This window comes from Delphinapterus leucas, chromosome 6, assembly GCF_059928025.1.
Source record: "Delphinapterus leucas isolate spDelLeu-1000000601 "Yukka" chromosome 6, BTC_Dleu_Yukka2, whole genome shotgun sequence".
NCBI lineage: Eukaryota > Metazoa > Chordata > Mammalia > Artiodactyla > Monodontidae > Delphinapterus > Delphinapterus leucas.
In genome coordinates this window covers 112,247,501-112,263,987 of record NC_143134.1, presented here as the reverse complement: position 1 = coordinate 112,263,987, position 16,487 = coordinate 112,247,501, and the positions used below count along the sequence as shown (strand labels likewise).

Sequence of the window (16,487 nt, the reverse complement as noted above, 5' to 3'; positions counted from 1 at the left end):
TTTAAAGGTTAGGCCGAGAGAAGGAATCGGCGAGTAGCTGTCCTAGCCCAGCACACCAATTTTTGAAATAGAATTACTAGCAAGGAAGCACAGGTATTTTTGAGAGGAAAAAAAAAAAATCTCATATTCAGTCTGGGGTAATATCCCTGGCTGTCGACAGTGATTTGGATTTAATTATATCATATGTGCAAACGTGCTCTATAAACTATAAAATAATACATAAATGTCAGATGTTAAGAAAGAACGTGGTGTCGGAAAGAGAACTGTGGGTTTGAGAGTCAGGTAGGGTTTAAATGCTGCCTCGTCCACTTAGGGGGACCTTGACAAGCCACTCCGCCTTTCTGGGTCTCAACTATAAGTGGGGAATCCTTGTAATAACGTCCTCTTCTGAACGTTACTCCGAGAACCAGACGAGATAACAGATATTCTTTGGAAATTGGCAAGTGCTCTGCACACGGAAGGTGTTATTCTCGTTTCCATCCATAAGCCCCAGAGTAGATGGTGGGATTACCGGAGAGCAGCCACCAGCACTGTCATTAAGTCCTGCGTGCAAGGTCCCCTCCCTGGGCATGGAGGGGAGCGGGCTTCTGGCCAGGAGCCCGTGGGCCCACCCTCACCAGGCTGATTGACAGAATGAGGCCACGGTCTGTCAGGGGCTGCATTCCCAATATCCAGGTGGCAGCCTCCGTGAGAGCCACGTGGATGGCTACACTGGAATGTTTCGAAGGCTGCTTTCTCAAGTGAGATCCATCAACTCAAATGAAGTTTCAAAAAACACTCAGCAGCTTATCTTCAGGCACAGGGGGCAGGTGGGGAAAGCCTGTTTGCAAAGCCTGGCAGAGGGGACTGCACCTTCTTGCTGACATCCAGTAGAGATGGGAGGGGGTGCCTCCCTCATTCACTGCAAGGCAGCATCGTTTCTTCCTTCTAAGTGACTGGAAGTAACACCCTGACTTGGCCATCTCTTTGAAGGCTCTTGAAGCAGCAGCAGAGTAAGGAAGTTATGGGAATGGTCCTAGGGTCAGCCACCTTACCAGCTATATGACTTTGACAAGTCTCTTGAATATGAAACGGGATTGATGGTAACACTTGGTTCATGAGATTTCTGAGAGATTCATTCAGTTAAATAACAAAGGCATCCCTTAGCCCAGGGCTTGCACGTAATGAGGGCTCAATGAATATGAAGTGCTACTGTTTCCTGTCATCCCTTTTACTGTAATGGGTCACTGAAGCAATGTTACCAAAGAGACGCTTCCAACTCTGCATCAGAGCTGTGAGGGGTGTTCTGGTAGGGCTGGTGGAGGAGCAGGGAAGAGGCATAGGGTCTCTTACACCTTTCCTCAATAGCTCAGGTAATCTCAGAGACTTGGTAAATGGTAGGTGAGCATCCCAAGTGCTGGGTGCACTGCAGCAGAACCAAGCTACGGACCAGGGTGCTATGGACTAAACCCCAATACATATGTTGGAACCCTAACCCTCAGTTTGACTGTATTTGGAGATGGGGCCTCTGAGGAAGTAATTAAGGTTAAATGAGGCCATAAGGGTGGGGCCCTGATCCAATAGGACTGGTGTCCTTATAAGAAGAAACACCAGAGAGCTGGCTCTCTCTCTCTGCCATATGAAGGCACAGCAAGAAGGCAGCTGTCTGCAAGCCAGGAAGAGAGAGCCCTCACCAGAACTGAACCACGCTGGCACCCTGATCTTGGACTTCCCGCCTCCAGAGCTGTGAGAGCAGTCGTTTGAGCCCCCCCGGCTATGGTGTTTTGTTATGTGCTTGGCAGCCCAAGCAGATGAAGATGGGGGAGAGAGGGGGACAAGTGGGATTGCAGAGGAGAAAGCTTGTTCTGTGCATCCCCAAAGGTTCTTTTTTTTTTTGCGGTACGCGGGCCTCTCACTGTTGTGGCCTCTCCCGTTGCGGAGCACAGGCTCCAGACGCGCAGGCTCAGCGGCCATGGCTCACGGGCCTAGCCGCTCCGCGGCATGTAGGATCTTCCCGGACCGGGGCACGAACCCGCGTCCCCTGCATCGGCAGGCGGACTCTCAACCACTGCGCCACCAGGGAAGCCCCCACAAAGGTTCTTGATTGCCCAGTGCTATGTTTCTCAAAGGCCATGCTCTTAACTTCTTTACTGCACCGTCTCCTCAAGAGCCCTTCGAGAGATGGCCAAGAGGGAGTGTTCATTCCCAAGCTTCCTGATCACCCTCGTGGGTCGAATCCCCAGAGCTGCAGTTACAAGCGCAGTAGCTAGGGCCTCATCACCAACAGACAATCCCCAGGGGACGGGAACAGGAACCTGCATTTCTGGCAAGGTCCCCAGGCAATTTTATGCGTAAAATGTTTGAAAACCACGGGCCTTGAGAGGAAGGCCAGTCCCTCAGCCTGCTGTTAGAGTCCCTTTTTCATGAGGGCTCCTGACTCACCCTCACACCCACATCCACCCCATTGGCAGCCCACAGAGCCACAGGCATGACCCCCAGACTCTATTCAGAACCTCATCATCCCTCACCACCTCCACCACTGCCGTCTGATCCGAGCCACTGTCAGCCCTCGCCTGGACCAGCACAGTTAGCCCCCAAAGGGTCTCCCAGCTTTCTTTCTCATGTGCCCCTGCCACCGTCAATGCGGCAGCCACCCTGACCGTGTCACTTCGAAACTTCCCAGTGGCCACCCGTCTTCCTCAGCAGGAAATTCAAAGTCCCACCTTGGTCTGCAGGGCCCTTGTGGCCTGGCCCGCTAGAAGCTTTCAGGTCTAGACTCCATCAGTACAGACAGAGAAGGGCAGGGCCTCGCAGAGGGCAACGGAGCTCTGCCCCCCTTAGCGGTTAAGTGATGACGCTGGAAGAAACCGGGGATGTGCGGTTCCTCAGAAACCAAGAGAGGATGTAATGCAAAGTTGGAACAAGTTCATGCTTTTCCAGCTCCATCATTAGTCTTTTAAAAATAACTGATTGAGTCTGCTTTCAATCAGAGTGTCTTAAAAGGCATTTTTATCCCAAAGTCAAGCTTCTCGCAGTTCGGGGGCAGGCCCTTTTGCAAGCAGGCCCCTTTTTGCAGATGGTCTTTGGCAGTGGAGAAAGAACAGACTGAACTCAGCAGTGGGAGGAGGCGGGGCTGGGACGGGTTCTCCAAGTGGGGTCCTGACCAGCAGCCTCGTTACCACCTGGGGACGTGTTCGAAGTGCAGGTTTTCAGGCCGCACCTCAGACCTTCAGAACTAGGAACTCTGGGGGTGAGGCCACAGTCTGTATTCCAACAAGCCCTCCAGGGGACTCTCAACAGAATCAGCGGTGCCTGAGGCATGGGTTCAAACCCCAGCCCTGCCACTTACCAGTGTGTGACCTGAGGGCAAGTTATTTCATCTCTCTGGGCCTCAGTTTTCTCATCTGCACAATGGGAGTTGTAGTGAGGATCAGAGCACCAGGCGCAGTGTGCGTGACCCACGCACGAGTCAGTGATGTCCACTCCCCTTCATCCCCACATATATATATATATATATACACATATATATATAACATACATATATATACTATACATATATATACGTATATATAACATACATATATAATATATACGTATATATGTAACATACATATATATACTATACATATATATACGTATATATAACATACATATATAATATATACGTATATATGTAACATACATATATATACTATACATATATATACGTATATATAACATACATATATAATATATATACGTATATATGTAACATACATATATAATATACATATATACGTATATATGTAACATACATATATATAATATACATATATATGTATATATAACATACATATATATACGTATATATAACATACATATATAATATATACGTATATATGTAACATACATATATAATATACATATATACGTATATATGTAACATGCATATATATAATATACATATATATGTATATATAACATACATATATAATATACATATATACGTATATATAACATACATATATAATATACATATATACGTATATATAACATACATATATATAATATACATATATATGTATATATAAAACATACATATATAATATACATATATACGTATATATAAAACATACATACATATAATATACATATATACCAAATATATAACATACATATATATAATATACATATATATGTATATATAACACACATATATATAATATACATATATACGTATATATATAACATACATATATGTAATATACATATATACGTATATATAATATACGTATATATAACATACATATATATAATATACATATATATAACTTTTATCAAAGTAGAACACATATGCAGAAAGTTTGCATTGTATTTTTTCAAAGTAATGACTTCAAATTCAAATAGTAGCAAAGGGTTCATAATTAAAAGCAGCTGCCCTGCATCACCTCTTTCTACTCTCTAGAATTTCCCATTGCATATTTTTTAATTGCACACGTTTACTATAGAAAATCAGAAAATGTAGACAAGCAAAAAGAAAACGAAGTATAACACGTTAAATCCCATTTCTCATTTTAGAATGTCTTCTTCCAGGTGATTTAGCCATGTTTTTTCCTTCAGAAAAGGTCTTCATTGTATTTTTTCGGTACGTTATAGCTCTAATCACAGCCTGCCTCCAATGAAGGGAAGGAAACGAGTGTTTGTTGAGAAAGGGTGCTCAATTCTCACTATTCAGAGTGTAGACCAGCAGCCTGGGTACCACTGGGAAGCTTGTCAGAAATGCAGGGTCTCGGGCCCCACCCCAGAATCTGCATTTTGACAAGATCGTGGTGACATTAAAGCTGGGGAAGGGGGTGTAGACCGCAGAGCTACTGACGCTTGCAGTCACGAACTGTTCTTCACAGTCCTGGATAAGAGATTCGAGCCAGAATGTAAATGCATGTGGCTTCCTTTACAAAGAGAAAGACTTGCTACAGAGTACTGCCAGCTGAACTAAGCAATGTGATTGATAAGGAGGGTGATTTACATTCTAGCTGGAGCTCCTTAGCTTGTCAGGGACCAGGGACACGCAGTTCCTGGACTCGGCACCCGTCGGTCGACCACACTTGGAGTAGCGGTGCTCTTGAGATCACGCGGTTGGGAAGCTGGGGGCTGGGACTGCACTGGGTTTCTCGGGCTTTAGATCCTGGCCTCTTCACCCTGTGTGTACCAGATCCTCCCACCAACTGTAACACACACACACACATGGACGCACAGCCTAGGAGAGCCCTGGCCCAGAGTTGGTGATTAGGAAACGTCTGTCTCCTGATTGTAGACTGAGGCCTCCATTCCCCTGTGTCTCTGTCCGCACCAGGCCTCTGTTTACATTAAAAGGGTTACTGTCCTCTTTATCAACGCCTGTCAAGACCAAGCAGGGGACGTGCAGAACGTCTGGAGTCAAGAGAAGCCAAGCAAAAAAGCTTTGATGGACTTAGAAGAAGATTAAGAAAAAACAACTTTGCTCAGCTCAAGTTTCCGATGCAAAAAGATCTCTCAGATCCCAAGGTCCATATCCAGTATTTACAAACTCCAGGCCAGGCTTCTGCCTGCAGTGACAGAGCAGGCAGCTAGCACGTCTGAGCCGGGAAACAAGGCCACTGGGAAGGTGTGGATTAGTGGAGTGGGGACTGGCCTCATCCAGAATACTGTGTGGCATTTGGTATGCCTTAGAGCCACCTTCCCCAAGAAGGCCATGGAATCCCATGAATGTGGATCACAGGGTTCATTTTAACTACGACATTGGGAAGACTCAGAACCTTTCATGTAGCACAACATAGTTAAAAGAATTGGGAGTCAGAGTTTGAATTTCCAGGCCACAATTCTCTGCCTCTGTGACCTTAGGGAAGTTACTCGACATCTCTGATTGTTAGTTTCCTCATCTGTAAAATGAGGCATCATAATAATGACCTCGAAAAGGCATGTCTGTGAAGCACCTAGCACCGACTCATTCATTCATTAATTCACTCGTGTAGTCTGTCCCTCTATACTGAGCGCCTGCTGGGGACCTGGCACCAGGGGGACTGAGGTGAGCTGGAGCCCGCAGTCCAGACGGAAGATAAGAGATTGTTAAAGAACCACACAAATAAGCCCTGAACTGGCCACCAAAGGTGCGACAAAGAAAAGTGCCAGAAGCCTGTACCAGGAGCTGGATGTAATCTGGGGCTCAGGGGAAGTTTAGCTGAGTAAGTGATTTTCAGCTGAGATCCCAAGGATGAGTAGGAGTTTGTGAGGCAAAGTAGGAGAAGAACATTCCAGGGGCATAATGGGGACTCTTATTAATACCTTCCGGAATACAGTTTTGGGTAGAGAAGGGGTCAGGTATATTTTACTTTTTGAGGTAAAATTTACATGTAGCAAAATCACCAATCTTAAGGTAATACAATTTGTGGATTTTGACAAATGCACACACTCATGTAACTGACACCCCTATGAGGATATAGAACATTGCTATCAGATTGGGCTCATCTTCATACCCCTTTCCCTTATTATTAAAGTAGTGCGATGGGTTTTAATGGGAACATCTGATGGTGGTGCAGAGGGATAAGGCTTTGGGCTAGGTTTAAATCCCAGCCCCACCGCTGTGTACCCACTGGGCTTTGCCCAGGTCTCTCCACTTCCCTGAGACTCAATTTCCCCATCTGTAAAACAGGGTTCATCGAACCTTCTTCACAGGGTTGCTTAAGGGTTGAATCTGCAAGTGGTTGCAAACACCCAGCTAGACTTTCGCATGGCAGGCACTCTGAGTCAGCCCCGTTTCGTTTCCAGAATGAGACAGCGGTGGGGAGAGAGCCTGGTGGTTGGAGTGGGGTCTTCCCAGGGCAGTGTGCCAAGCCACCTCTGCGCGCGCACACACACACACACACACGCTCACACACACCAACCCCAGTCACCTCTGCACGCGCACGCACACGCACACGCGCACACACACACACACACACACACACACACCACTAACCCCAGTCTCTCACCCACAGGGATGTGCCTGCAGGCCTTCGTGGAGGCTTTCTTTTACCTGGCCCAGAGGAAGTTCAAGATGCTGCCCCTCCACGAGCAGGTAGCCTCGCTGATTGACCTGTGTGAATACCACCTGTCCCTGCTGGACGAGAAGCGCCTGGTGTGTGGCCGGAGCGCCACATCGGGGGGCCGGCCCCCTCACAGTGGCACCCCACAGGAGGCCACCCCCGCAGCCCAGCTGGCTGAGGGCCATCCCCCGCCCTGCACAAACAGTGCCCTCAAGCTCTCCCATTCCAGACACGCTCTGTCCTGAGGGCCACTCTGTCCTCCCAGAAGAAGATTGAGCCCTTCCGAGCCCAAGAGACCCCCAGGCTTCCTGCCGGGGGAGAGATGGCAGGATGCTGAGAATTCCCACCTGAGATTCCCCCTAATCGTCTCCATGTTCTGCACTTCCAGAGGCTGCCTGATTCTCAACCGCCCTCCTCCCAGCACCTCTTGGTGGCCCACCTGCTTGCAAGCCATCAGCGGACATGTGATCTCCAAAACGTGACAGATGGCCTCTTCTATTCTGGGCTCGTGGGAAGCCACCGCCGGGGATAAAACTGCTGTGTTTGGGGAAGGGGGCACCAACGACCCCAAGACGGAGAGCTCGGAGAAGAAAGAACTTGAGGCAGCCGAGACTGGGGTCTGCTGAGTCCCCGAAGAGAATATGGTTAGAGCCCAGGGACATCATGTGGACTTCCTACCACCCATTCTGTGAAAATGAAGTGGAAATACCCAGCAGGCCTGCGGGACTCACCGACGCAATCATGTGCTAGGTGGGTGTGGTTAACAGACCGACCTCGTTGATTTCATGAGCTTGCCTGTTGCTGCAGTGTCCCATGTGTTATTCATCAAGATATGATTAACTGAGAGGTAACTGAGGAAGGCTGCTGAAGTCTCAGAGCTGGGGGGAGCCTCTGAGATCATTTTGTTTGACCTTGACCCCAAAGCAGGCGTCCCCCCAGTCACGTGGCCTCTGATTGAAGCTCTCCATGGGTGGGGTGATCATCAAGTGTGCCCAGAGTGTGCAGGGTGCCCTGGAGGGGAGGAGAGGGCTTCAGAGGGAAGGAAGGTAAGACCTGCGTAAGGACCAGAGCGAGTGGGAGCTTGATGTCAGAAGCCGGGCAAAGGGGAGCTGTGCCCTCCCATCCACGAGACCCTTTCCCTGTCTGCATCCGTGTCCCCAGGCAGCCCCCGCTCAGAGGGGAAGCTTCAGAGGCAGCCAAAGGTAGCATTTTGGAAAATGGCCCCAGGCAAGTCAGGGTCCAGGGCCTGCTGACCACAGGCAGACAAGAGACTGCCCTGGTACAGCCAAGCTATCCAGAGTGTTGTTGGATTTCGGGTTAATGTGGCCCTTTCCAGAGGGTCCTCGTTATAGGACTCTGGGGGCCCTGGATTTAGCTGACCATCAGGCTCTGTGTGAGGAGGATGAAGGGTCTTTGAAGGCATTGATTAGCACGGTGCCTGACACACAGTAGGGCTCAGAAAATGCTCACAAATGTAGGGCCAGGGAGAAAGTCATTGGTGGCAGAGGTGTGTCCTAGACCAGCACAGACATCTTCCTTCTCCTGCTTTTCTTTTATTTATTTATTTTGTGTGTGTGTGGTACGTGGGCCTCTCACTGTTGTGGCCTCTCCCGTTGCGGAGCACAGGCTCCGGACGCGCAGGCTCAGCGGCCATGGCTCATGGGCCCAGCCGCTCCGCGGCATGTGGGGTCTTCCCGGACTGGGGCACGAACCCGCGTCCCCTGCATCGGCAGGCGGACTCTCAACCAGTGCGCCACCAGGGGAGCCCTCTACCATTTCTTGAAGTTGATTTCCAGAAAGCGTTCACTTGCCAAAATGGGGTGCAATCATTAGGTTCCAAACCAGCCAAGCACACTGAATTTTCTAGAAAAAAAAATGTATCGACAGGCTGAACTCCAGCCACATTGTTTGAGGTGATATGTGAACATCAGCTCCCAGGATGAGGACCGTTCTCTCCCCACCCCTTGTGTGTCATCTGGAGGCAGGTTGCTGGGTGGCCCGCCAGGGTCACTGTCTAGAAGGAGTCCCTCCAGGGCAGACAGGGCCTGAGGAGCCCCACGGCCCTCGGTGAGCACTGGGGAAACGAGGCTGCCGTTTTATAGGAGGCCAGTCAGTGACAGAGCGGCCCTGTTTGCTCAATTTCTTTGAACAGGAAGAATCAAGAGGCTGCTCCATTATTAGAGTGAGTGATAGGAGACTTCCCCCACGCCTCGTGCCTAATAGGAAGTCCCACTGTGTTTATCCCCTTTGGTAATTGCTGCTCGTTTTGTAGGGTGTAATTGAAGTGATTGCAAAAGCAGGTGTTTCCTTCCTCCTGGAAGAGAGGTGCTCCGTGGGGATCTGGGTCCCTGAGCTCTGCCCATGGGGTCAGCCCAGCCCTGAGAAGGGCCCTCGGGCTCCATCCCGGCCTCGTCTCCCCCACCCTCTCCTGCCCTTCCTGTCCCTCCTTTTGGTGTTCCCACACAGTCCAGCCACACCGACGCTGTCACTGTTCACTGGCTGAGCCGCTGCAGGGCCGGCACCCAGAGTGGCTTCAATGAACGGATGAGATCAGGCTCGGTCCGTCCCAGCTTGGGCTGCGTGCATCACTGGGCCACCGCCCGCCTCCATCCTTTCCCGCCGTGCCTGCCGTGCCCCTTCTGGTGTACCTGGAAAGAATCCTTCCCCCTTCAGTGCTGGCCTTACCTGCTCCCCTCCTTCCTGCCTCCCAGGGGATGTGCTTGGCTTCTCTGCTGTTATGGTCAGGAGCTCTGTCCCCACAGCCTGGTCAGAAAGGGGCTTGTAAAGGCGATTTGGATTCGGTGAGTCTGTTGGCACTGCTGGTCCCAACAGGCCCCTCCCCATGTGCGGAGGCAGGGCCCCCTGGAGACAGGCGCCTCTGTCCCCAAACTCCTGGGTCCCTCCTGTATGTCCTCCATCCACTCTCCCAGCTCAGACCCCATCATCTCTTGGCTGCACTGCATCAGTCTTCTGCCTCTTAAACCCCTCAACCATCTTCTGTCCCTTTCAGCCCAGGGAGGACTCTGAGAAGCACAGAGGTGACTGCACAATCCCTCAGTCCAGTCAACCCTCTCTCTTCCCAGCCCACGAGGTCCCCTCATGATCCAGTCCCCTCCTGCCTTTCCACCCGAAATCCACGCTTAGCCCCCAGCCCTCAGGAGCAGCCTCTGTGCTCCCAACAGGCCCTTTGTGTCCGTTGCTAGCACTCGGGAGAGAATGTGCCGGTTCCCACCCCCTTGGGAGGGCCACGGGGCCCGGATCTGCTCGGTGCTGTCCCACCTTTGCTGTCCCCTCTGCTGGACCCTCCCTCTGTCCAGTGAAAACTTACTTATCTTTCAAGGCCCAGCTCAAGTGCCCCCACTGCCATCCCCCCAACAGTGAGCCTCCCCCTCCTTCTACTTGTGAGAACCTGGAAAGTCCTTTGTTATCACACTTGTGCTGTGGTGTCGTGGCGTTCGTTCCCACCAAGCAGTGAGTTCTCTCACGGTCAGGCAGGTGCTGGATTCACGCTGGCCCCTCGGGCACCCACCAAGCCAGGGCCCTGCAGGTGCTGGGGCTGTTCAGGGGGCCCGGGCGAGAAGCCTGAGCTGCAACACTGCTTCTCCCCAGCCGCCTGGGATGCCCTGGAGGTTTAGTTTGTGAACGTGTCCGTGTCCCGGGACCCCAGCAGACAGTGGCTCCTCTGACCCTGGGCAGTCTCTCCGTGTTCCTTCATGCCCGGGCTCTGCTCTGGGCTGCGTCCCCCATGGGCAATCCCGCCTGGGAGACTAAGGGCCACCGGGCTGGATCATGCCCGCCACGGCTCCTCCATCAGGCATCCAGCCTGTCTCTCCAGCCCCGCAGCATCTGTGGGGGGTTGGTTAGTTCAGAGCAGATAATCCTGATGTGAATGTAGTCAGTCAGGGTGAGTAGGACCAGGTTGGGGATGAGCCTAGACATTGGAATGGTGTTCCATCCCTTTCTAGAATCAACTCCCCTTCCCACGTGAGTGTACCATCTGTTTTGACGCTTCACAGTTTGCAAAGTACTTTTATCTCCATCCTCCCAACGACCCCACAAAGGATGAGGATTCTCATCACCCTCTTTTCATAGCTGGGGGCACTGATGCCCAGGAGGTCAGGTGACTTTCCCAAGGCCTCCCAGCTGGTGGAAGGCAGAGCCCAGCCCCCAATGCCTTGCTCCTTTCTCGGCCCGATAACTGCTCTCGTAACGGCACCTCAATGCTCGTACAGCCCAGCAAGGAGAGGGTTTTGGCCCCATTTCACAGACGCAGAAACCCACATCTGAGAGAGGCTGGGTGCTGGCTCAGGTGGTCCTGGGGTTCTGGGGCTTAGCTTGGGGCAGTCCCACCTGCTCTTTCGCACTGAGCTCTATGGGCTCCGGGTTCCTGAGCTGCGCCGGGGGTGACAGCTCCTCTCTCACTTTGTCTCTGGGAACAGAAGACAAGAGATGGAAAGCATAATACACGTGAAAGCATTTTGTAAACCCAAATGCTGCCGGGATGCCGAGTTATCTTCAGACTGGCTTCTGGTTTCCTGCAAAGTGTAAAGGGATGAAGGGAAAGGGTTCCTCCTGGAATGTTCTAATCCATCAGGACAAATGAAGTCAGAACAGTCAGCTCCCCTCCCTCTCCTCCCCACTTCATCCTCACGTAGTTGAAGACATTCACGGGGTGAAAAATGCTTTCCGCTGCTCCTCTGACACCTGGAATTTTCCTTGTGATTGGCAGAATATTACTCCAAAATAGCTTAATTTTTTTTCATTTCTGGATGAATGCCCTAAACTCTTCGGTCCCAGCCTTGAGAACTGGCTTAACTGGCTGGCATCTGAGCCCCTTCCCTCAAAACTCAGAAATGATGAGATCGCGCTCAGTGGCTGAGAGCTGTCCTTCTCCCCAAGCGAGGCAAACTCACCCTGACTGGTATTTTTGCCAATCTCCTACTGAGTTTGACAGATATGGGAGAAATTTTCCCATACGGTATATGAATTTCTCCCTCATGAAATATGTTCGAATTTTTTTTTTTTTCTGTTCCAGGGGCAAAGAAGCTTTGCAGAACAGGCAACATATTCAATTACCTCCATCTCTAGTAACCAGAAGTCCTGATTTTTCTATAACTAGGAAAACCACACAGCATACTGCTTATATATGCATGTGTGCATACACACACACACACACACACACACACACACACACACTGAGCACCATTGAGCTTTGGCATAAAATGGCAAAATTGCTTCTGAGCCTTATTTAGAGAGCAGAGGAAAGAGGGTCTTTGCAGCCCTGGGGTAACATAACATGCTCACCAGGAGGCTCACAAGTAGAACATTTCCTCCGACACGAAGGCATTTGCCAAGGCGGTAGTTTGGGGCCACAGGGACATTGCCCACCCCTCACCATGTCCCTCCAGCCCCCTCCCAGCCTGCAGAAGCAAGGCAAGGAGCTGGGGGATGAAAAGAGTCAGCAGGAGCATCTCCCTTCAGAACTTCTTGCATCAGAATGGGGAAAATGAGAATCCCAGCAGAGGCCCTGAGCACTGTGGGAAGAGCGATGTCTTTGTCCGGGTCTGTCGCTGTCCAGCTATGTGACCATGGCCATGGGCCGGTGATTCCACCCCCTTCCCTCTTCCTCTCCTGCACAGTGGAGATGGGTCGTAACCAATGTAAAGAGCCTGGCACGAGGAAGCGTCTTAATAAATGTCCTTTGAGGAAAGGACCGGTCTCGATATGCTTGAACTAGACAGATGCCACAGATCACTCCTGCCCACGTGGATGACCCTGACAGGCCAGGCTCCTCCAGGTCTGGTGGGCGGCCCCACGTGCTTGTCCCTCCTCCCTGCTGCTGCTGGACTGCAGCTTCTGCTTCTTAAAAGCCTTTAAAAATTCTTTATTAAATTTTCACGGCGCATAAAGTCGAGGTTCTGTTACTTGGCCTCAGTTGTCTTGGTAACTTCGTAAAATGCAATAATAAAACAGAGCTGAGTGTCTCTGCATGCAGGCCCCACGTAGAAACGGCTGCAAAGTACTGCAAAGTACCGACGATTTCTTCTGCGTGATAATTAGTGACAGCAAATCCAGCAGGGTGGACAGGGCTTGTTCATTTGGGGTCAGCTGGGGAGAAAGTGGATCCTTCCAATTTTTTTCTCCTCTAATGGTTAATGTTTGGCTGGGGAGCTAAATATTGCCTCAGGGAACCTGTGAGATCCTGAGGGAGATGGAGGAAGGAGTTTGGAAAAGCCCCCAACCCTTGATCCACTGGGGACAGTCTCCCTGAGGGAGGGAGTGACGTGCCCCTAGAGCCTGGCCACCTCGTAGAGATTCTGGCGGCACGCCTGCCCTCGAGGAGAAAGTGGCTCCTTCCAGCTTTGTGTGGGCGGCAGCCACTGCCCACAGCGCCAGGCTGGGTAGGAGTGTGTTGCAAGCTCGGCCCCCATGGGGAGGATCAGGGCAGGGCAGCTCCCTGGAGAACTTAGTGGTTCAAGCTGCTCCAAAGAGGCCACCTGGTGCTGCTGACACACCTGGTGGCCCTGTCCTGGCGCCAGCCCTGCCCTTGACCCTTTGGGGGTAGCCTATGCCTGCTCTGAACATTTCTCAGCCTGTGGACCACCTGGTGGAAAGAGAAAGGCAGATGGCCTTGAGTTATAAATAAATGGGATCCCTGCCCCTTGGAAACCACCACCCAATGGCATCAGAGAGGCGTCATTTCCCACAGCCCCTCCACAGTGGGGGGCCACTCAGGCAGGCTCTGTCACCCCTGGGAACGCCTTTGTTCTTTGGACCCCTCGGATTCTCCATTTTGTGAAACATTCAGATCCTACACATTCTCTGTGCTCCAACTCTGTACCAGCCCCTTGGTCTTAGACCCTGTGCTCGCAGGTCATGGCTCGGCCGCGCAGTAGGAGCTAACACCCTGCTCCCTGCTGAAGACACCCAGGTTTGTCACCCACAGCCCCCCACCAGGTGGGGAGGCTGCTCCAGCAGCCTGGGAGGTTAGCACTGCCTCGGCCCATGGCAACCAGGCCAGGCATACCTTCCAGGGGTCTTTCCATGCAGCTGCCTCCCACAGAAGCCCTGGGCATCTGGTGGTGCCCCTCAGGGCTCAGACCGCACTCTGTTTTTAACCCAAGCAGCTCCAGCTTTATCTCTAAGTAATGCGCTTTGTTATAACATTGTATCCACGGCCATAGCATTTCCAACCTGTCAATCTCACACATGGGACCCTGGAAGCCCAGAGAGGGCAAGGGCCCTGCCCACATGCCCAGCAAGTTAGGGATGTGAGCTCAGGCCTCCTCAGCGAAGGAATCTGAAGAGCAGAAGCCAGGGCCAGCCTGTAGTTCAGGGTTTTCAACTAGATTCCATGGTGCCCAAGAGCAGCTCGGCTGTTCCGTTTCTGTTTGTTTCTTTCTTCCTTTTCTGCTGTTTTGGTGGTTGTTCTGTTTTATATACTGTGGTTGCATGTAAGGAAATAGCTTCAAATGCCACCATCATCATCACTTCCAATTTTCTGCCTGTGGCAAAACTGGGGGCCTGGGAGAAGTAACTTGTTTGAAGTCATGACCAGAGCAGCCTCCTCCCCCCGCCGCTGGAGCCCAGCCATGGCTCCTGGAAGACGTGCATCGTGCTGGCAACAGCGACCAGTCAGGGCGGGTTCACCCCAGGGCCCGAGGCAGGAGCTGGACCATCCTCTCTCACCCCCCATAGAACGGTTGTGGGGACCCGGGAGGCCGGTGCTGGGCTCACTTCTCACTTGGCCTCAGTCATCAAGCAGGAGCCATGTGATCTGCTCAGACACTCAACCTCAATAGCTCCTCCCCAGGCACTTACATAGCTGTGCTTCGAGCCATTTCCAGGGCCAGTGGCCGTGGCATCAGTGGGTCACTGGGTCTATCACTGACGGTGCTGGAGAAAAATACAGTCCAGACTGGCAGGTCAGAAGTCTGTGGGCATGGCCCAGACGCCAGCTGCAAGCAGCCGCGTACTTGAAGGCTCATGTCTTAGCTTTAAAGTCCTGTAAATATTGCTTTGGGCTCCATATTATATCCATATTTTAGTCAGGATGCTGACTTATGTGATGCTGAGCTAAACCCCCAAATCACAGCAGCTGAACACCCCTGTGGTTTACTTCTTGCCTGTGCAAATCTGACAGGGTCAGGGGGCTCTCCAGGATGACACTCCTCCATGCAGGGTCCCGGCTGCTTCCTGCCTGGCCTCTTTCTCCTCAAGGACGGCTTCCCAGTTGCCTCCAAAAGGAAGAGAAGACTGGAGGACTGCAGGAGTGGGTTGTTCAGGGAGAGGTGACTTCACCTCCACCCACATGCCCTTGGCCAGAATCTGGTCACCTGGCCCCAACCTGAGTGCAGGGGATACTGGGAAATGTGTTCTTCCTGTACATCCAAGTCGAAACAATGAAATGGGACTTGGTAGACACATGTTACCTTTTTGCCTCAATTCATATTTGTTTTACTATGAAAATGCTTCAATCTTCAAATAAAATTGCTGCTCCAAGAAAGTGACTGTGTTTATCTTACAGCTGCAAAGAGCATCTCAGCCCCACCACATACTCTCCACTTGAGAGGCACAATGTGATGGGGGCCACGTGGGTTTCCTAAGACTCCAGAGTCAGGGGATTCTGGGAATATCTTGTATCCTCCCACTAAGAACTCCAGTCCTAGGCTCTGTGGCTTGGCTGCAGCCCAGCTCCAAGCTCCTTGGGGAGGCTTCCCATCCCCTGGAAAGCCCAGTCCAAAGCAGGTCACTGAAGTTTCCCCTTGAGGATCGGGGCCAGGAGTGGAGAATAGATGAGGAGTCCAGACAGAGTGTGTGCCCTTCCCAGGCTGGAGCAGAGCACACAGCCCAAGGCGCTGGCGTCTTCAGGCCTAGAGACAGGTGGTCTGGCCACGCCAGCTCTAGCTATAGGTCTGCTGAGGAGGTCGGCCCTGCACAAAGCAGCCTCAGTGCGGGGAATCGAATGGCATCAGGGCTCCTCCGGTAGCTGGTGGAAGCCGTGTCACAGCACAGGGTGATCTGAATGTAACCACATTCCTCATTCACATTCCCTGAGCACATACAACGGCCAGACCGTGCCAGGTACATTGCATGTGTTAGTTCATTTAGTCTGAGAAGCATGCTCGGGAAATGGATACTCTTACTATCTCCCCATTTTACAGATGAGGAAACTGAGGTTCAAAACTGAGATGAAGTGACTTGGCTTAGAAATGCCAAAGCCAATTTGGGATCCCGGCCTCGTGGAGACGGGATCTCACTCCAGACGGTTCTCCTCTGTGCTGCCGCGATGGGCCCCTCTTGGAAGGGCGGGTGAGTCCCACCAACAGAGGCAGCTGAGAACATGTGGAAGTAGGAGGCTCTGGGGAGACCTTGAGTAGCACCACATCAGCAAACACTTCTCTGAAAAGCCCTGGCGTGTAATAAAAAAGGCCTCGCCGGTCTCTGCTTCCTGGAAGGCACCGCAAC

The 16,487-nt window shown here is 51.5% G+C and overlaps 1 protein-coding gene across 4 annotated transcripts in view; it reads left to right on the top strand.

Moving 5' to 3' along the window:
- The window catches only part of TTLL11 (tubulin tyrosine ligase like 11), a 269,679-nt gene that overhangs the window by 236,883 nt on the left and 16,309 nt on the right, over positions 1-16,487 (top strand). Inside the window, exon 9 of one of the 4 annotated variants that reach the window (XM_022578816.3) lies at positions 6,972-16,487. This exon is cut by the window's right edge and continues 1,884 nt beyond it. The exons of the other annotated variants lie outside the window; for them this stretch is intronic. Within the exon in view, the coding sequence (XP_022434524.2) occupies positions 6,972-7,264 (293 nt within the window). The 3' untranslated portion in view covers positions 7,265-16,487. The remainder of the gene's footprint in view (positions 1-6,971) is intronic. 4 annotated transcript variants of the gene reach the window in all.